General features: G+C 34.8%; 1 protein-coding gene across 3 annotated transcripts in view; it reads left to right on the top strand.

Annotated features, from left to right (window-relative positions):
* The window catches only part of LOC149786874 (carnitine O-palmitoyltransferase 1, liver isoform-like), a 98,532-nt gene that overhangs the window by 55,140 nt on the left and 20,308 nt on the right, over positions 1-23,084 (top strand). For 2 of the 3 annotated variants that reach the window (XM_089977383.1, XM_089977384.1), the window contains exons 15-19: positions 5,667-5,732; positions 17,609-17,693; positions 19,163-19,327; positions 20,819-20,953; positions 22,892-23,080. In XM_089977383.1, the coding sequence (XP_089833509.1) occupies positions 5,667-5,732; positions 17,609-17,693; positions 19,163-19,327; positions 20,819-20,953; positions 22,892-23,080 (640 nt within the window). Of the gene's footprint in view, positions 1-5,666; positions 5,733-12,646; positions 12,710-17,608; positions 17,694-19,162; positions 19,328-20,818; positions 20,954-22,891; positions 23,081-23,084 lie in introns of all 3 variants that reach the window. The other variant, XM_089977385.1, reaches the window with a different exon arrangement.

The following is a 23,084-nucleotide window of genomic DNA, read 5'->3' on the forward strand; positions in this document are numbered from 1 at the left end:
AATAAAAAAACATAAAATTAGAAACAATCATGAATTGCTTGACCTTAAAGCTTAATGTCCTAATCAAACTTTGATGGTGAGTACTTAAATATACATCTGTTATACTGGAAGGTCACTGAAAAAGTTAGATTCAGCATTTTTGATCAGTTGGAGAAAAGTGTGTTCATAACCTGACTTACCACCATGCAACACTGAAGTAAAAATTATGCCTAATTCAAAAAATGGAAGTAGTTGTAATTTTGATAACTAATTTTCTGTGTTTGTGGTGGTAGCTCTGTTATGTTATTCCATATAAAGTTGAGTACATTAGAATTTTCAGTTATATTCTTTTCAGTCATATTGCTAGTCAGACAAGAGCAACATTAATAGAAACGATTTATTGATGGACAACGTGTCATTTAGCCTTAGTTTATAGCCTCATTGACTAGAGAGATCTCTTTTATTCATGTTAGATGTTATATAATTTTGAAATTAGCAAGTGCATACATATGATTATTATTGATATCTGTTGAATGTTTTATTATTTGTTCAAGTTTTCATCCATTGGCATTTTGAGCTTTTTGTAACTATAATGCAGAGTCTTGTGCTTTTAATTAACAAGAAATAGTGTGTTTATGCCCAAATTGCTTGCAGCCTGGGCATCTACATTTGTTCCTGTCTACCATTCTGTCTGTCCATATGTCTGTCCACACATTCATCTGTCCATCCTGAGTAGTTTCTTTGGCATTTATGGCTTTATTATGCAAAAACTGTGCAGTGAAGATGTATGAACCTGTGCAGGCCTATTTGTATGCATATTAAATGACCTGATCAGATTTTGATACCATTACTAGAAAGTGGAAAATTAGTCTCTGCAAAATAACATTAGCTCTATATCAATACATGGACCAAAGATTGTGGAAGGTTTGCACTTGGGGTAAATTAGAGTCTTGTCATTTGTAGGTCATTAGGTCAAAGGTCGAGGTTACTGACAGAATAAGGAAAAAGAGTAAGCTATAATCCTTATGATTTTTGAGCAGAAAGGTCCAAGGAATTGCACTCAAGTTATGGATGACACCTATTGACTTCGGGATATAGAAGTCAAGGCCATTGTGACACAAGAAAAATGGGTTTCATAAAATAACTTTTAGAATAAGTTCCTTGACTGAAAATTTGGGGATGACTTATACTTAGGGTAATAAGCAAATATTGGTCTTTGCACATTAGGTAAAATTAAACACTCCATATTTTGACCAAAGGAAATATTCATTGCTACACGTTGGTCAATAATTTTCAGAGTCAGAGTCAATCATGTACTTTAAGTGCCTGCATGGAAGGCTGTTTAACATGTTGTGGGCTTGTAGTCTACTATTCACAGTACTCCTGCTACTAGTTTTTGAACTTTCTGATCTGCTGTGGAACTCCTATTTAACTCTCTTACATATTGGTTGTAAAAAATGTTGTTTATGTTTGGGCTCAAAAGGTCAAAGGTAAAGGTCACTGAATGAAAGAAGCTCTAGACCAGAGCTTGTAAAGGCTTGAACTTAAGGTATGGAAGAGGACTATTGATTTGGAGATATAGGTCATGGTCATTGTAAGTCAGATAAGAAAATAATTGTTTCTGCACATTAAGTTTATATAAAGATTCCACACCAAAGGTCAGGGCCATTGGGACCCTTTGGTTAGTGATCTCCAAACTCAGCCTGCTAGTGCCATTAAACTGTTAAGTATTATAATTATTATCTTGTTTCCATTGCTTTGAAATTTAATAACTTCCATAGACCAACAAGCACATTGCACATTAGAAAAAGAGTAGTGGCTTTGATTGAATCACATAATATGATGTATGGTTTTAGCTGTGCAGCTTGAATAATTGTTATGCAGTGAAACTTTCCCAAACAGGCCCATATTTAATTCTGTTTCTTCTGTAAAACATTTTGTTCCCAATAAGGTTCTAATGCAAACCAAATCTTTGTGTACTGGTTGTCTCCATTAATTTGTCAGAAGTTTGTCCCACTAGAGTCTTGATTAGGAAAGTTTCACTTGTAAATACATTTGTTTTTAGTCATGATAAATGGCAAGCTTGGTTCTTATTTGAGACAAATAGAGACCAATTGAAAAATGGATAACCATAAACTTGTTGTTTACTGCAAACTTAATAGAAAGAAAGGAGAATTAAATGTGCATATATATATATATATATATATATATATATATATATATATATATATATATATATATATATTTGCTTACAGTTTAAAAGAAAGGGTATCACAATTTAAAGTTAGGGATGTTTATTCAGTGTGAATTACACCTTTTTTGTTTCTAGTCTCAGATGGTAGTCCAAGTCTAATAGGTCAAATCTATTGCTCTGAAAGGATGATAAAGTAATTAATGAAATGGAAGTTTCATGCATTCTGCAAAGATTTGTCTGTATATTCCCTGAAACTTTATAAGCAGGAGTCTCAGACTTGAGGTCATAGTCTAAAAATATGTTTGCATTTGTAATTCTGTTTAAAATGATGATAGGACCATGGAATTTAAGAATTTCTCAGCTTTGGTTCACTTTTATTTTCCTGCTAAATTTCAGAATTATATATTTTAGCAGTTTCAAGCTTTTGCTTGAATTATGTGCATTTTTGCAACAAAAAAAGGACCTGTATTTGCCATTGTGTTATGCAGAAACAGATCGTCAGCTTTAGTTTATTTGAAGTATCATTTAATTACTGCATTTACCCTGGTTTTATTGATCATTTTGCATGATCATTTTAGGATTTAGATTATCCCATTTTGCTGATGATGCTTTTGCTGTACAGTGAATTTGCTGCAAGCAGTTTTTACTGTTTGGGCCAAAACAAAATCAGTCTTGACTTGAATCAAGCAGTTTGTTCGGATTAAATTTGATTATGTGCCAAATGCATTACCCAGTCACATTAATGATCATAAATAAACTTCTTCCTATCGAGCCCCTCTGAAACAAAAGAAAAATTCATGTTTAACAGAAAGATAAAGGAATGAAACTCCTTAGATTACCATCTCTTGCTGCAGCTAGTTGTATTCCTCTATACCATATGCATTCCAGTTAAAGCTTTTGCTCAGTACTGTCAGTTACCATTCAAGGCACCTTTTGAATTTATTTCAGATCTGCAACACTTTCAAGCCATCTGTTTACAGAGTTTGTGGAGTTAAACATTTTCGTTTTTGCTACACTATGAAGGAAATTTATTTAAATTTTTGTTGTGAAATTTCTTGTATTTTTGAGTGGATTTCTTTTCAACTATTAAGTTAGACATGTCAGTTTTGTTTACCTTTGTGTTTTGATGAATTATCTGTGGGCACTGTGATTTATTCAAACATTAATCGTTTTGGTGATCCAAGATGTTTGATACATTTGTCTTCTAGTGCTTATCTAAGGGATTGCCATATTTATGAAATGCTGGTATCTGGTATTTTTTTATGATGCTTTCATCTCACCTTAATACAGGTGAGTTTGAGAATATGGGAGATAATACTCCCCAATTTGGCAGCCCACTGGTTATTAAGTCCCCCTGCATAGCCTTCATGTCTGTAAGTATAAGTGCTTTGGGATTGAATTCCATTCTCAATGGCCTTTACTGAACCAAGCATATTTTGTCATTCTGGTTCCAACCAGCCAGACCAACCTTCCGACTGGTCAGTCTGCATGTTTTATGACCAGAGATCAATGGTTATCAAACAGTAATTTGGTTAACAGCTCCATTTGCTCTGATCATTTGTCTAATCATGTGGAATATTTGCCTAGCCACACAGACCTTGTTAGTATAATCCAACCATCTGCTCTGCATCAACATTTACCATCTGAGCCACACACTGAAATGGTCACTGAAATGATCACAGAAGGCCCAGATTTTATGGTTTACCCAATTTTCAGGTACATCACTTTACATGGGTATCGTCACTTCCATTTAGAATACTGTACTTAAACATGGAAAGGATACATGATGAATACATCTCTATTGAAGGCAGGAACATCTTCAGTTTGCTGTCACATTCCAGTCTAGTTATGGAATGGACAGAGTTTAACTTAAAGGCCTATAAAGTCAAATCTTTGGTTCATTTGCTGAAATGGAAGATGAAAACCCCCTCTTTCAGAATTCTCCCACATTCACTATAAAATATAGAGATTGTTGCAAAACATGGGGGCGGGGTGTAGGGTAAATCCATTTGTGCTTCAAAAAGCATAGAATAAGATTGCAGAGCAATCCTAATTGTCTCTCTTCGATGGGACACATCCAAGGCCAGTAATATACTCAGCCTCATAATAGACATTCCCAGGAAAATAATGGCAAATTACTCAAGTGTGAGCCTTGCACTGGATGGTATTCAGCTCATCAGTTGTGGAGAAGGCCATGACAGCTCAAAGGGCCTCCACTTTAAAGGCATATGTGGAAAAGTTCCACACTATTTCCATCTTATTTTGAGACATCACCCCTCTTGTAGCAACTAATCATCAAGTAGCTTACTTTGCAAAATAAGAAATTGGACTCCATCACTATGAAAGGTTATTGGTTCATGATTGTTAGCATGTGCAGACATTATGAGAGGGATTATATTGGTCACTTCTGTGATCTGTCCTACCATTTGTCCAATTTTCGACCTGTCCAACTTCACTCAATCAGCATCCCAAATTGAACCTCTTATGCATTTTGACTCAACGTACCTCATATTGAATCCCAGTCTTTGGACGTGATAAAGCCTGGTTAGTTCTAAATGAAAATGGGGTTGATTTGATGTCCAATATGGCTGTCATAGTGGCTCTCATAAAAATGGTATCATTATTTCTCTATAAAAATGGGTTTTTACTAAAAGACTTATTGCATCAAATTGGTCCTAAATTAAATGATGCCACTCTGAAGTATGGCTGCTGCATTGGATATCTCAAAAACTGTCTTATGGTGTCTAGGTGTTCATAAATGAAAAGGGGACCAATCTGATGCCAATTTGGCCACCAGAGTAGCAATCTTGAAAATCCGCCTGAATTAAAAGGTATATTGACATGGATTCTCACCAGAAGACTTCTTATGTTGGTCCAGAATGAAAATTGAGATAGTCTGATGATCAATATGACCAATATATTTGCTTGAAAATTTTGTTATTATTAATACTTGGGTGAAATGTTTGATGGAGAAGAGGAATATTTTGGTACATTTATATTTCTACATGAATACTTACCTGATCATGTTACAATTAACTGATGCACCCATCCCTACCAATCAGAGAATCCTTTCTGTTGATTTTGATTCAGCTTAAATTTGAGTACATCCAGTATGCACAACCAGTTTTTTTCAAGGGGAGGTAATCTGTTGGAGTTTCTTTCCATGTTCCAAAGGTTAAATAGATGGGAAAAGACTAATTCTTCATACTTTTGTGATGGATGGGGTTTGGAAGGTAGCAGAGTTTATTTCTTAATGTTTTTGTGATCAGGTTTGTATTATTCAAGAGCCCTAATTTACTGTAAAAAGTTCTCATTCAACTTTCAGTTAATGTTTGACCAATCGGATGTTCCAGTATAGAGTTACAAGACTTGTTTTTCGAACTGTGGTCAAATACCAGTAATCTGTTCATTGGAAGAACTAGGTGGACAACTTGGAAAGAAAACAAATAAATTTGTAACATGATTAATTACCATTACTGTTTGTTGTTTCCAGGGCAGATGCTCCCATAATGGCTCACCTGTGGGAGTACAGTGTAACAGATGATCACCAACTCCTTGGGTAGGAGATTGACTACAGAGCAAATTCTGCCACAATTTTGGGGATTTTTTTTATTGCTAACTTCTAGCTGGCTTTGTTATCATTTTTCTAAACATGATCAGAATATAGGATCTGACAGAAACTACATAGAGAACCAAGCAGTCACTGTCTGGATAGGCAACATCTTGATATGCCCCATATGCATGAGTTAATGTTGGCAAGATAGGAATTCAAATTTTAAAGAAGCTGCATTCTTTGTATGAACTATGCCAATTATACTTCATCAACTCATCCACCAGCTTGCTTCTTTAGTATCTTTCAGGTCCTATATTTGATCTCCACTACTATGCATGTGTTTCTTTTTATGTTGCTGCAGGTTTGCATGACTTTTAATAGAGGCAGAGTTAGAGTCCGACATGGACTTGCCAATGTGTAAACCCATGTGTCACTCCAAAAATTCAGTTCTGATGGAATTTTCCATACAGTAATCTTGTAGATGATGATTTGTGTATTCAGTAAGTCTTTTGGTTCCCATTTTCAGATGTTTGTTTAATGGTAAAGCCCAGGTTTGATAAATCAGGCACTCCAAACTTCTGTTGGTGCATTGTTGGTGTGAGGTCTTGCCTGCTTATAAAACATTGTGAATATTGCACACAGATTTTTTTAATGACAATCATTTTTGGACACTAACTAGTATTTCTTTTGGCACTTATGGTCTGGTGAAGGGTTTTTTCAGCAATCTGTACATCATATTTCTGTATTGGATCCTATGTTTGACAGTTTGGAAACCCATGTGGAACAACACAACCCTGGTGCCCATCATCATTTTGAATTACTGGGCTACCACAGTGGATAATTGACATTGCATAAATGTTGAGTGACTGATCAAATGTAACTATGCAGATTCTAAGGTAATTTGATTGTTTTAATCAGTTTTGATCTCTTCTGTGGATACTTTACAGATCAAGTCAAAATAATGAATTTTGAAAATGGCTAAATAAGCTTTGGGCATGTGACATGCAGAGCTCTAGATTTTTGTGTATTAACATCTTGATGATTAAGACTCAATCTTGTAGTGTAAGATTTGTTTGCTGTGTACATAAATTACACAACTGAATTTTAAAAAAACTAGTTGTTGTAGGGTTTAACGCCATTTTTCAGCACACGATAGGTTATACATGGCGGTCAGTATTAATGGTGGAGGAAGAACCCAGGAAAACCCAGGAAAGAACCACAGACCCATGAGAAGCTACTGACAAGCTTTCTCACATATCCAAATTAGCCGAATCTGAGACTCAGACCCACGCAGACAGAGGTGAGATGGCATTGATCCATAACAGAGAGTGCTTTAGACCACTTGGCCACTCGGGGCCCCTAAAAAATACTAGTACAAAACCCAATGAAATACACCACTAAAGTTTTAAAACATTTGTTCAAAACCCAATTTAAATAGTTTAAATTTGAATAGATAGTTTGAAAACAGCTTAATGATGTTCCTGTTTGACATAGTCTATTAAGTGAAAGCAGAATCAAAATCCCAACTGGCTCATTTATTTTGTATAAACCAGTTGGCTTTCACATACTGTAAATACTTGCTTATAAGTTGACATCCCCCCCCTTTTTTTTTTAGAGCTACAAAATTCTATTTCCCATTGACTCTTCTTTAAGTCGGGGTGTATTTTGCAAGTCAGATCCATCTGAAGGGGTGGCTTGTCGTAAGTGAATCAAGAGTTGCTTATTGAAAAAACAAAACAATTCCAACTGGATAGATAGAAAAAATAATCACTAAACACTTTTATTATGAGTGAAATCAGTAACAAATAAATTGACAACTTACAGTTCTAATTAAATCCAATAAATTCGACAAAGCCTGACATTTTAAATCCATTTATATAATAAATCCATGAATTTAAATTTTAGGTCACAGCGATATAAAAATAGTTCTGAATGATCCGATTCACAATATTCTGTTATTGTTAATTCCATGTGTCTTACAGCATTCTATACTAGATTTAATGTTATCTGGTACAAAGCCCAAGAATTCATCCTCGTCTGATAAAGTTCTGAAACCTTCCATCATGATCTAGTCATCATAAATATCATCCGATTCAGTTTTGTAGCTTTACTGTAATATGCAGGTGCTTTTTGTAGAGACTGAGCTTGGTTTCTGTAAATAACACTTTGACCATACAGTGTGTGAAATCAGTGGAATAAAGACTGCAACTGAACATATCTCCGTTGTGTGACAGAGTTCAAATAACCACCCTGTGTTAATTGAAATTGAGCAATATTACAAAATAAACAACACCAACACATAAAATGTGTAACTAGTTTTGCTTTATTGCTTCTCAGACTGAATTCAGTATTATTGTTTAAGTCCTTAAATATATTCAGTTTCAGTGTCATGAAAGAACAGCTGCTTTGCTAGGCACTCTGCATTAAAATGTTAGCGTTAGGACTGGTCAGCCAGGTGTTGGGATAATGTGACTCGGTGGGACATCATGCCCCAGTGCTAGATATCACAGTAAACTTCAACACTGCGGACATCCAAGCGATGACTTAAATTTTTTTAAAGCTACGTTACAAATCCAAATCACACTGTGATCAATGATGTAAACAACATGACATGAAGATGATGACGTCATAACTTAAAACCATTCTCATACATTCTTGTCATAATTTTAAATGCATGATTGGCATGAGTAAAAAAATGCATTTATAGTATGGATAAATGACATTTAGATACATAAAAATACATAAAACTGGATCATAAAGATACAAATATCTCTTTAAATTACATGAATGGACAGAACTGAGAAAATAGAGATAAATAGTTTTCTTACTTTTTTATGACTGCTTTGGTGGCCTAGTGATCATGGCATCCGCCTCGGGTGTATGAGGTCGCAGGTTCTAACCCCGGCTGAGTCATACCAAAGATGTGTACAAATGCTAACAGCTGTGTCGCTAGGCACTCAGTATTAGGAGGTTGGTGTTAGGACTGGTCGGCCTGGCGTCAGGATAAAGTGACTGGGTGGGACATGATGCTTCATGTCTGTGGCATGATGCCCCAGTGATAGACATCACTATAAACTGCCACCTTGCAGACATCGTAGCAATAAGACAAATAATTTGTTAAATCTACATTAAAAATACAGATCACACACAAATACACATTACTTTTTTATTATGTATAATGTGTTTTTTATAATTTATTTTGAATTGATAAAATAATGAAGATTGTTCATTATCTTTTAGATTCCAATTTTTTAAAAAAAATTTTATTTATCTGTCAGTATCTAATTAGTAAATGCAAAATATGTTCTTTAAACTGTTAATTTAAAGACTGAAATTTGAATTATGTCCTAATGCACAAGTATTTAACAAGAATTCAGTATTGTTCTAATTATGAAAATAAACTTAATCAAAAAGCAATAAAAGCAGTATCATAAGAATTTGTTTTTAATAGCATGGTTAATAAATAACATGAATAAATTTAAAATTAATTGTTTTTCTTAGAATACTTTATTTATATTTATGTCAGTATTATGCAAACAAAAATTAAAGTGATATAATTTGGGTTACAGTGGAATAAACATATACTGCCATGTTGGCCAGTTCTGCGTGTCAGGTAATTCTGTGCAATGATATGTCATTCCTGTGAACATTGGATCACGTGTTATTTTGGGTCAAAAATTCATTTTGTATCAACGATCACAATTTAATTGAGAAAAGTGATATTCATAAAGTGTACAAAAATATCTGGTATTTCGACTTGAAATGCATATGATGGCTAGAGCGTCTGCCTCGGATGCAGGAGGTCGTGGGTTCAATCCCCGGCCAAGTCATACAAAAGACTTACAAAAATGGTACTAACAGCTGCCTCACTTGGCACTCAGCATTAAGAGGTTAGTGTTAGGACTGGTCTGCCTGGTGTCAGGATAATGTGACTGGTTGGGACATCATGCTACATGTCTGTGGCATGATGCCTCAGTGCTAGACATCACTATAAACTGCCACACTGCAGACATCGTAGCGATATGACTGAAAAAATTGTTAAAGCTACGTTAAAAATCCAAATCACATCACACATCACATCGAAATGCATTTGAAAATGTGATTATAAATGTCAGTGTGAAGACCCACTCTATGGCCTTCTTGAACTGGTAAACCAGAAAATCCGATTTACTATGTATCTTTTAGAATCATAAAAATAAATACATTATATTAAAGATGAAAATGTATACCTTAAAACAATACTACATTTTAATCCAAGTTACCATTTTTGCAAGGAGTTGTCCCACATGTACAAAATCATCTGCTACCCAACATGTCAACTTGCCGCTAGAATGTAAATTCTCAAGAAATTCACTAGTGTATAGTCTGTTTCTAAATTCTTTAGTAATTTTTCCCCATCAGAAAGATATAAACACATTACATCCTATTCATTGTTGTTTCTCTTCCACATAATAGATTATTTTTTTAAATAAAATATTGAACTTTACTAACTCTTTTACAAGATCGGTTTTGTTTGCCTAATATATCTTGCCATTTATTGGAATTATTATGTTGAATTTTGTAAAACTAGCTATAAACCTGACCTAATTATTTGACTGAAATACTGACAGAAACAGTCCAAAGTAATGCATTTCGTTTCTGTTGCCCGATTAATAATTATTACATCTTTTCAATGCTGTAAGCAGAATAGGCCGACATATCGCGAGTCAGGAAAACATGGGGGTGGTATCCCTGTGTCCAAAAGTAATATTATTTTGAATAGAATATTCTGGTGACAATTGCCTCTTTTCAAATGGTAAGCATTGCTGTATTTTATTTTTGTGAATCGGTTGAATTCAGTATGCATTTTGCTTCAATATTGGAGATGGAAACCTTAAGTGTGCAGAAATGCCTGGCAGCATTGTATAATTCTCATTATAAACATGAACACACAAACACAAGAAAACAAAATACCTTTTGAATTTATTTATTAATGAATGTGATACAAAATGTTTGAATTTAGACCTTTTGGATATATTGTATTAAGACAGTGAATCCAGTACGTTTCCTTTAACAGACATTCCATCTCCAAATTAACAATATCAGAATCATTTCAGGAACATAATGAGTGACTTTCACTATAGTTTGTAAAAAAAAAAAAAGTATAAAGTAGGCATATGTAATCTTTTTAAGCTACTGTATTGCAGTTGAAAACAAAATTATTCATCATAAAATGAAATGACATAACTGGGAAGATATTCTTTTGAAATTTCAATCTTGACTTATTTTTACAACAAAATATAAATTTACCGCCATCTCAGATTATTGTTATTTAAGCATCTAGTGATGACACAGGTGTATATAAAATTTAATTTTTAATTAGATGTTCTTTTGAATTTCATCTTGAAAATTGTGGTTCCAATTACATTTTTGGGGGGCTGGTGATTACATATTTTCAGGAACGTGGTTCAGCAATGCACCAGTTTACATGGATTACTTGATAATGTTCTGAGCAATTTGGGTTATGGTGTAAAATTAATTTGTCAGTTTTTTTACTTTGGCATGTTTTTACTGTGTTAATAGTCACATGGTGACATTTATCACATGACATTTGCGTAACAAATCTACAGCTCATGTCACATGACCAGAACAACCAAAATACTTTTGAATCATTGAAAAATAAATCTAAAGCTTGATTTGTGCACTTCTGAGCTGCAAACAAATCTGTCCACATTACTTGAAAAGTTTTATGAAATTGGGTGAGATCATTCTAAAAACTGCCAAAATAATAATACATGTCTGGTGGCTGATTTTTTGGACTAGCAAAATACTTGAAACAGACACACAGTTTAGGAATCTCATAGTGCCTTGATCTTGATTAGTTTGCTGATACACCACAATGACGTTAATGCAATGTGCAGCATCAAAAGTTGTTTCAGAAAACATTGGATCATATTAATTTTGTAAAAATGTCAATTTGTTTTTCCAAAGAGTCATCAGTTGCAAATAAATAAATCTTTGATGGTTCTGAGGGGGAAAAACTAAATTTGTAATGCTCAGTTCAAACCTATCTGGTTGAGATATTCATGCTGATTTCTGTAGGTTCTTTTTGTCTTGATGAGCTTGTAACAGAGGATATTTGCAGTTTTATGCCATCATAAGAAAGCAGTAATTTTGTCTTCATCTGTTTCTGCTTATTTAGTATCTTTCATATGTGGAGTAATACCAAGTGAATCTTTTTTGTGGCTGTTGATGCATTTCCGGAATGGTTTTGAATCTGAAGTTAGGGTACAAGTTGTATTTTTGAAATAGTTAATACAGTGAGATTAAATTTCTTGTTCTTCATCATATTCAGCCAGTACTTTTGGCCACAGAGCAAGTTTTGTTTCTTGTTTTCTGAACTACCTAACAATAGCCAGTGGTAATTGGCACAGTTCTTTTAATAAAGATTAGCCAGCTGTTTTAGATGGCATCTATGTTAGGTATCTCATGAAGTATAAATTATGCTGATCTAAGTTTATGAATTATTCAAATAAATACAAACAAATCAAAGTTCAGATGCTTGTATTTAAATCAGATGACTATACTAAGCAGTTTCTAACTAGTTCTTGTATTTCAGGATCAGCTCTTACTAATAGTGCAGCATGGGTTTTGCATATTGGCTTCTACTCTGCTTCTTTCATCAGTTGCATGGTATTTTAACATAGCTGCTAATTTTGTTTATTAACCATGTTATTTTTGTTTTATAAAGCTTAATATCACTGCATATCTTATGTTATCCACTTTTCCTTTTTTGTCCAGAAAACTAATTTCCATTAATCCACCATGCATGCGGGTGTTGTACATAGATATTTGTAGACTTACCTTATTGTCAACTTTTATTTCACATTTGGATAATGTTGCATAACTATCACGGTTTTTATTATCATTGGCTGATTCAGGGCTGATGCTCCAATCATGGCACACCTGTGGGAGTACCTTGTGGCAGATGAAGTGCAACCACGGTAATAAAGACTGTTTCAAAAGCACTAATGCTGCATCTTATCTGTCACTTGATAAGATCAGACAGAAGAACCTGATAGAAGAATGATAATTTTTCACTCATTCATTCAACAAAATTTTCTGTATAGAGATAATGGTCTAGGTAATAATTTGCAAGTTTTCATTCTTCTCAGTCATTCAACAACATTTTTTTTTTTGTAGAGATAGGGAGCTAGGCGGTGATTAGTAAATTTAGTCAGAATGAAGGAGCTTATTTTAAAAAAAATAGCTTTACTGGTTTTAGAGCAGATCTTGTGTGATGGGCAGCTGTCAGTCATCTGTTGTCTGTCAATTGTCTGACAGCCATCTGTCCATTAGCAAGAGTTTGTTGTTGCTATTCCTCCTAAAGTACTTAAAGAATTTCCATGGAATTTTACACACAAGGTCTAGTTGGTCCCAAATGAAAATGATTCTGCTCAGACATCCATTGAGGCTGCCATAGAAGTCATCTTGAAAATCTTACTGCTACTCATCCTGAATGGATGGTAATATCAACATGTGATTTCTCTAAAAGACTTGTTATGATGTCTAGTTGTTGTTAAATGAAATTGGCACTGATCAGTGTGATCTTCACACGAACCATCTTGAAAATCTTGTCACTACTACTGAAAAGAAAGTCATTATGACCTGAAGTTTTCACCAAAAGATACAATATCATGTTTAGTTGGTCCTACATAAAAATGGGTATGCTTGGACATCCAATGCTGCTGCAGGTTTTCATTTTGAAAATCAGCATGGGGTTTTCTCTGAAAAATTTCTTATAATGTCTTGTTCTAAAATGGTACTAATATGACACTAGTGGTCATCTTGAAAATCTTATTGTTGCTACTGGTCCTAAACAAAATTATACCAGCATGGGGTTTTCAACAGAAGACTTAATATGATGTCTAGTTTGTCTTAAATAAAATAAATTGTGCCAATCTGATATCTATTATGGCTGCCACTGTGGTCATCTTGAAATCCTATCACTACAACTATTTGATTAAATGTCATATTGACATTTGGGTTTTCATGAGAAGACCTCTTATAGTGTCTGGTTGGTACTAAATGAAATGGTGCAAGTCTGGTATCCAGCATAGCCACCTTGAAAATCTCCTAAATAGTTTATCATATTGAAATGGAGTTTTCACATGAAAATTAATTATAAAATTTTGTTGGTCCTTTATGAAAATGGTGAAGATCTGACCTCAAATATGGGCAGCATGTAGCCAAGTTAAATCTTTACGTACTCCTGAAAGAAAGTCATATTTTCAGCTGAAGACTTATTACAGAAGCTGTTTGTTCCTGAATGAAAATAATGCTGATCTGACATCCAATATGGCCACAATGGCAGCCATCTTGATTATATTGTCACTAATCATATCAGCATAGGGTTTTCACCACAGGATTTCTTATAATGTCTGATCATTGAAAATGGTGCTAATCCAATGATCAGAATGACAGTGGCATTTATCTTGTGAATCTTGCCAATACTCCTAAATGGAAAGCCTAATTGTTAGCAGTTTTTAGCAATAAAGAAAAGCTAAGTATACCTATATTGGTGTGAGTCAGAAAAGAGTGATTGCCCCTTAGAAAGGGGGATAGGTGCTGAATACCATGCGTACTTCAGTTCCTACTTGCATGCGGTTCTAATGACCTCATTTTTAAGGTTTTGCTTTTTTCATATTAGTAGTGATTCTGAGGATTTTTCCTTCTTGTCTAGCAAAGACAAAGATTGTCACTTACTGTTTGTCAAAGGATTCATGTCGGTGACATTTTAGTTACCTGCCCAACAGTCATGGGCATGTGTTCATTCCAATAATTCGTACTTTACCTAGTATGTAACTTTTCTAATGATGTCTAATATAGCATATGGTCCAGTTGTTCATATAAAATATTGCAGACATTTGTGTTCATCACTAGTGCACTCTTCAAAGAAAATTCATTTGACACTTAGCTATTTTCACATGTTTAGGATATCAGTTTGCTTCCTGTATTTGCTGGTGTCACCACAATAAGTAGGACTAATATACAGAGTTCAGATGTCATGGAAGATAACCATCCCACATGTCTGTAATGTATTGGGTGCGATTTGAGTTGTACATGTAAAATTTACACTTAGTGGTTGAATCTGTGGATAACCATCTTTCCAAACTCGAGCTAATGAAAAGGTGAAGAAATGCACATTCAGGAATTAGGACACCATATGCATTACTGCCACTTTTAAGAAATTTAAATTAGCAATATCATCACTGGCATCACATACAGCCTTGCTGTCACCTCCACAATCAAACTGATTTTATCTGCATTTATGATATGATCAGTTTCAACTTTGTAGGTTTTGGATCATCTAGGCAAGTGATGGCATCCCAGGCTGATCAGTTTTGTTTAATATCAGCTGTGACACATTCTCAACTGATGCAATGAGGGTTAGTTTATGGTTATCCTGTACCCTGTTCAGGCACCATTGTACCAAAACCAGAATGGAATTAGTATGGTTGCTTTTGTCACAGCTAGACTTAGCAATCCGTGGTGGAGCAAATATGGTCAATACAGATTCTGTTTTGTACCTCATTGAATACAGATTCTATCTTGTACCACAATTGATTCCAGGAGGGATCAGTTATAATGATCAAATATTATATATCCCATCTTGGCAGAATAATGCCTGGTGCCACAAGGTACTCAATTTGGCACACTGTCAAAAATCTAAGATGTATACTTGTAGACCTAGTTTATTGACATCAGCAAGCCATGTTAAAGACCTATGTCAGTCCATTGTCATCATAGAACTAGGTCCATTCAGGTCTCTGAACAATTTCAGCATAGCATGTCATGGCTTACCAACCCAGTACCGGTTAATGGCAAACATCCAATCCTGAATGCCAGTATTATCTTTGGACCATTGACAGTTTACACAAAGAACAGATTGGTGCATGCTTTGCAGGAGGTTTCATGACATCCCCCATTCATTGGTGTTCTAGGACTTGCGCTTACAGGCTCCAGCATCATTATTCAATCCGTCAAGGTCCAGAGAAGAATTGGTTTCTGTGCATCAGCTGAGAAAGTTTTCTGGCTTTTGCCACTAAAGGTTTGCTCCTTCAGCTCCATCAATATTGATGTGCAAGTTCCCACATCTGTGGATCTGTTAGCCAAGAAGACCAGCCATAGTTCAAACACCTACACAGTTTGATTGAGTTACTAATTTTTTACAGTGTGTACAAAGGCAGCTCAAGACCAAGCTTCTCATTTCACCATCATGACTTCACATAGCTTTTAAAAACACATGTAAGATGAATATGCCTGGTTTTTTAATTCAGGGCACTCACTTTTGGTCTGAGCATCTGCCTTCAGTAGAATTATGTACTATGTTATATGGAGCTTCAGGATCACTTCATATCTTGGACAGTCATCTACCTAGACAATATTATGCAAAAGCACCATGTGCATTATGTTTTATGTCAGAGCATGATATCCCTTTGATCTCCTACGATTCTTCTTGTCTACCTTGTTAACAATGACAAAACTTATGGTACAATCTGGAGTTCAAAATGCATGTGAACAGGGTTTGTCCTCTTCAAGAATGTGCCTTAAATAATCGTGATGGTCTGGTTTTTATGGTGAAAGTAATTGAAAGATTGTATATATCTATAGCCAGATCATTTTCAAACAATTGGGTTTATGTAGAGATGGGATCAGAATGAAATTCTAGGAATTAATGGCACAGTATGGCACACAAAAAGCTTTACCAAAATATGTCACGATTTTTTGGACACTTGTTTTTAGAAATTTGGGAGATAAAAGTGTTTCTTCTGATCATTGGTTTATGGACTTAATTGATCCTCCACCTTTCAGATTCAGAATTGTTGTAACTGATCTATTTTTGTTCCCACTAGATGGATGATAGGTCAGGAACAAGATAGCATTAATTATATTAACAAACATATTGTTAAGTTATTTTCACAGCACAGGGTCTGTTGTTTATCACTAGAATTTTGCTGCATAAAGATTTTTCAGTGCTGCCTTGTTGTGACTTAGGGAAATTAGACTCCAGCAAAGTAATCTAATTGTTTTATTCAGCAAATGAGTACAGCATTTCAGTCAAGTTAATTTATGTCTCAGAGATAAGAAGTTGCAGGCCTTGCCTACTGTCAATATAAGCTTTCTGTACTTTGCAAAACTTGAAGTGTATTAAGGACTTTCAGGAAAGTTACATTTAATTGCTTGAGTGGTGTAACTGTGGAATCGGTAGTATAAATGTAAGAAAGAGATTATTTGTTAACAATCTTTTTTTAGGTGCATGTAGAAATAAGCAAATTTGTCAGTGGCATCCTTAGTAGAAATAGGAATTACTGGAGTAAAATAAATTTAATTTAAAACTTTTATTAATTTATTTATTTTATTGCTTAGTTGAATATGCTAGCTTTTGGAAGTTAATAACAGGGAGGTCATTGTATTCTGTTGCATTTGCATTCAAGTGGGGATTCTGCAAGAAAATACTACAGGCTACAGTCTTCAACAGTGCTTGTTACTAACTGGCATGTAGTACTAACAGTAATTCCTTTTTTATGTCATAGAGTTGCAGCATAAACTGTGTCTTTCTTGCTGATCTGTTAATGATAAAAAATTCATTCACATTTGCAAACTTAAAAACGTGGCATAGAGTAATCATGATTTTATATACTTGTACAATAATTTTTTACTTTAAATGTCGCATTAAAAAACAAAAGAACTTTCATTTACAAGTCTAAAGTAAGTTTTAACAATTTTGTTGTTAAATTCTGCTTATCAGACAGTTTGTATAATCATTTAATCATCATGTCAGAAATCAATGTTCTTACTTTTGGAAACAGTATTGGCATCCATTGTATTTTTGTTGACAGATATAGTCCTGACGGTCACACTCTGGGAGAGCCTGAGATGATTCCACCAAATCCCATCAGACTAGATTGGGAGCTGGGCAGACCTGTGAGTTATCTAGAGTCTTTATCTATACTTCATTTTTATTTAAAGTTTAAACTTTATACTACATACATTTTGTAGTAAGCTCTCACAGATTAAAAATTACACCATGTCAGTCAATCATGCTTACCATGACCTTATCACTTCACCAGTGACTATTAGCAGGGTCAACAGTTATTATCTGGCATAAGTGATTGCATAATATTGCATAATACGGAGGTAATCATGTGGAGTGAGAACTGGCGAAGTTCCACAAAGTAGACTAAAATGTGGAGACAGTATGATAAATTTGAGCCATGGATAACTGATTGATTAGAACCGCTCTGGTGGTCTATTGGTTAGAGCATCTATCTCGGATGCACAAGGTCACGGGTTGAAACCCCAGCCGAGTCATAGCAACGGCTTATAAAAATGGTACTAATAGCAGCCTTGCTAGGTGCTCAGCATTAAGAGGTTAGTGTTAGGACTGGTCTGCCTGGTGTCGAATAATATGACTGGGTGGGACATGATGCTACATGTCTGCGGCATTATGCCCCAATACTAGACATCACTATAAACTGCCACACTGCAGACATCATAGCAAAATTACTAAAGAAATTGTTAAAGCTATGTTAAACATTAAAATCACACACACACACACACAGACAGATTGATTAGATTTATCTCAACTCATTAACTTAGTTTATTTTTTATGTAAAATTTGACAATAATAATGATGTTACTATGCCAGTGAGAATCAGTGGGGATTAATGTTTGCTTTGGTGTTTTTAGACACAGCAACACAAGTAGGTTATTTAGTACCAATATGATTGGAATAAAGTGCTTTTTCTAAGGACTTACCCTAGTATCCCTTCTTGGCTGATTGTAAGATTAAAACCCATACCCATTTGGCATGAATTCAGGATGCTAACCATGGAGCCATTAATTCCCATAGACAGAGCTTAGGGCAAACAGTGGAACAGCTTATTACATTTTAGTTTCTTTGTTACTCAGATTGAGGCACATCATGGTCTTGAGAATCTGAAATAATTACCAACTTGGAATTGGTGACCTCTCACTTTTGCATATGCCACAGATTGGGATTGAACCTAGGATGGCATTGATGGAAACTGAAGGTTTACCATTGAACCTCAGTGCCTCAAGTCTCAAAGGGTACTTTTATAATCTGTATTGTCTTTTATCCTCCATAATTTATCTAGTTTCATAGACAAGGGTCCATTGGATGATATATCAATCAGTGTGTAGAAGAATGGGTCAGACAATTTTTTTCATGTGCATATATTTTGAAGAAAGAAAGCATGAACATTTCAACTTGTCATTTTTAATGGAAGGAATAATTTTATGGTCATTTGGGTCAAGTTTTATTTTCTCCAAAATTATATTTAGTTTTTGTATAAACTCCCCCTCAGGTCTTTATTTGTTGAATGACACCCATTACACAACATTATATAAATGGATATATATTTTGACCACAGTGCATCCAGGCAATTGAGAGCAGCTACCAGGTGGCCAAGCAGCTTCTGGAGGATGTGGATTTGCGGCTTCTGATGTTTAACAGTTATGGCAAAGGTTTTATGAAGAAGTGTAAGACTAGCCCAGATGCCTACATCCAGATGGCCTTGCAGTTGACCTATTATAGAGTGAGTAAACTACAGTCTCTTAATACCTGTTTATTTCATATGTAGGAATCACTCAGTCTTTGAAATGTCTATTAAGTATGGAAAACATAATAAATGAACATTGGGCATTTTTGCAAGTTTGTGAAATTAATTGTAATTGAAAAATAACCTGGAACAATGTGAAAAAAATCTTGAAATACTGTCATTAGATGTTAACAACTGATATGACATTGGTATGTTGGTCATCTGTACTACTGGTCTCCAGAGTGGGTATTTGATGTCACCAATGTGCATAACAGGCAGTATTGTTCTTTTTTCTACAGAATATTTGCCCGCATAATGCAGTTAAATATAACACCATTATTGACTCTGCCATTTAAGTGTTTCTGTTTAATATTTGGGGGAAAATGTCTGAGATTCCCTCATTGGAGCTAGGTGAGAAATAGCAGTCATAAGTCCAGTCTTGATTCTTATCACACTTGGCATGAATCATTTGGGGTCAAGGTCAGTCACAGAAAATTTGCATCATGGTTTTCATTAAAAGTTTTTCACTTGTATTTCCTAAACCCCTTTATAGATTTTTTTTCATACATGGGTCATTAGGAAGCAAAGATATCTTTTGGTGACAAGCGCACTTGCCCCTTTGACCTTTTATTCAAGGTCATAGTCATAGAAAATATCATGATTTGGATAGATTTTTTTCTCCATACATTGGATCAATCATTATGAAGCCAAGACAGTTCATTGTGACATGCTTCCTCAACCTTTTTACCTGGGTGTCAAGGTCACATATTTCAAGGTAATGCTTAAAACATGCAGGTAGGCCCTGGCCTTATTGTGTTGCTAACTTTTGTTCACTACAGTAATTGGAGCACTGAAACCCGTGCACTTTGTGAGTATTGTGGGTATAGGCCTAGTTCAGACAACTTATTCACCAACTATAAGTATAATAATATTATGATGAAGCACTTTCCCTATCAGTATTAATCACTTGCCCATTTTGACTTGGTCCTTAAGTTCACAGTAATAGAAAATGTCAAGTTCAGCTATGGCTTTCTGAACTTGTTAGATACATTTAGATTATATACCAGTATGTTTTAAACTTTTAAAAGGATGATTGTGCACACATTCTTAGGCTGTGTTCATTAGGGCTAGCATTATAAACGTTTCACAAAGAAGTTAATTTGTCTCTACTTAATGATCTTGCTGTTTTATTGTGATTTTTAACATGGTGTTTCATGCAGAAACCCTACCTTTAGTCTAGAACTACCCGAATGCAATGGTAATGTAAAAATTATTTCTGTCAGCAGCTTTCCATGATATCTTGGGTGAATTTTGCAGTAAAGTAGGCATACCATTTTTCTGTTTGGTATGGAAGTGAATAGACGTAAGCAGAAACGATGCATTTTCTAGTCAACGATGCTTTGGAAGATGTTTCTCATGATACCCTTAAAAGAAAATGTATATTAAGAAGAGTTTCCAACTGAATATACTGCTTTTTCTTTTTGGTAGGATGCTGGAAAGTTTTGCTTGACGTACGAGTCCAGTATGACGCGGCTGTTCCGTGAAGGTCGCACTGAGACGGTCCGCCCCTGCACACTGGAGTCCTGTGAATTTGTTAGGGCTATGGAGGACAAGACCAAAACTGTAAGACGGTGTGATTAATAAATCCAGGCTGTTTATGTAATATTACAATGCGCTTGATGGGTATTGCAGTTTCCATATTTCAAAAACGAATGCTGAAAAAAATATTTTTTCATGTGACCTGCATCTTTAGACAATGATATCTTACCAAAAACAACACCCATCTCTTGCGCAGAATATTACTCTTTTTCACCTATTCTGTCTTATGTCTAGCAGGTTTCTGTAATTGAGTATTGTTTTTTTGTGACTATATTTCTAATTCTGAAACTTTTGTAATTAATATACAGCCTGCAACATGGTCATCTTTGCTAGCCAAAGTTCCGATGAGATAACCCTATCTACATTTGGCATATCTAGTGGATATTTCTCCGCTTCGAGTCTGTGAATTTCATTGGATGCAACGGCAAGCCACCACATCCAGTCAAAATAAAGTCGTTCAGATTTGAACACTTTTTCTACATGATCGAGACAAAGAGAGCACAAAGCTTGAATGGACTGATAAATAAGCAATTTTCCAGTGCTGTTCAGTGTTTACACAAATACCTTTCACTCAAATGCACCTGTAATGGCTTCCGTCTGGTACATAGTCATACTTTCGATGTGCAACTACCAAAGTATCCTTTTTAGGTGGAATGCTCCCACCATTTTCGGCTAATGTACAATGCATATCATATCGGAACATTGGCAAGTGAAGATGCCATGATTGCATTGCATACGGATAACAAGTGTATCAAAATACACTGTGCTTTATAACTTGCTCCTTTCTGGGTACTAATTTTTGTAGATTTTGTGGCTTTTACAAATAACAACTTAAAAGATGCAACAAACTGATCCATCTATGAAGACGATAGGATCCCCCCACCATCAGAGAGCTATCCATCAATTTAAGCACTGATGAAAATATTGTTTTGTTGAACCCACCTAGACAGAAGTTTGAAATAGTCCATGTCCGTACATCTGTTCTCAATCCAAACCATACAGTAAGGTCACTGTTAAAGTTTTAGATTAAGCACAATGTTAAAGTGTTTCATTTTCTAGAAAAATACAAGGCAAGCTGGGAAAAAAATGATGTAAATAAAAATTGGATTTATTTCTTTTATGTGATACAGGGATAAACTTAATTATCTAAGTAGAAACTTGTAGAACAGGGGTTAAACAAAAAGTTTACATGGAATGTTTTTCGTTTACCAGGCATTTTGGATACAAGAATTATGTTATAGGATTAATGTTAACTTGAACTGTAATGATGTAAGCTCAGATGAAAATAACGTATATCACAGATTATTCAACAATTTTGATTACATCAATCTTTCTGCAGTTGCAGTAAATTATTGGTTAACCAGAACAGTTTGCTGAGCAAAGTTTTTCAAAGCTGCTTCCCCATGAACAACCATGGATTTTAAAAACATTTCTCACCCTGTAGAGAAATATAATTTGATGGTAATAAAATTAAAACATGCAATACCTCTTTTTTTTTTATTCGCATACAGAAGAACTACAACCCAAAACTTTGTAATATTTGATGGATTTGTTGATATTAGTGATTGCCAAATTTGTCATTGGTGATCAGTAATTTTTGTATGGTGATTTGTCAGGAAGAACATCATATTTACTTGGCCATTGAAAATTGGGGCTTGTTTTGTTTTCTGCAGCATTTTACACAATAAACAAAAAGTATTTTAGAGGTTGTATACATGATGTTACATAAAAAATTTGATGAAGAAACATGCATAAATACATAATTCAGGAATAAATCCAGCTTTTATTTGTTTGAAAATAAAACTGTCAGAGAAAATATCAGTTAATAATGGGTAACAAAAAGGTCTGCATTGGAAAATTCCATAGTGCAAGCCATTTCTGGTACACTAGATAATTGTACATAAATAATTTTGAAGGACTAATGTGGAAATTGTATTGATGGAAGATGTTTTTGTTTTGTAGGATGCTGAGAGAATTGCAGCTTTGACTAAAGCTGCTGATCAGCATCAGATGGCTTACCGTGATACAATGACAGGAGCTGGAATTGATCGCCATCTCTTCTGTCTTTATGTGGTGTCCAAGTATGTTGGGATCGACTCTCCTTTCCTGACAGAGGTTTTGAGTGAGCCATGGAGGCTGTCTACGAGTCAGGTAC

Source organism: Sinohyriopsis cumingii, chromosome 12 (genome assembly GCF_028554795.1).
Source record: "Sinohyriopsis cumingii isolate HCF-2022 chromosome 12, ASM2855479v2, whole genome shotgun sequence".
In the NCBI taxonomy this organism is placed as follows: Eukaryota; Metazoa; Mollusca; class Bivalvia; order Unionida; family Unionidae; genus Sinohyriopsis; species Sinohyriopsis cumingii.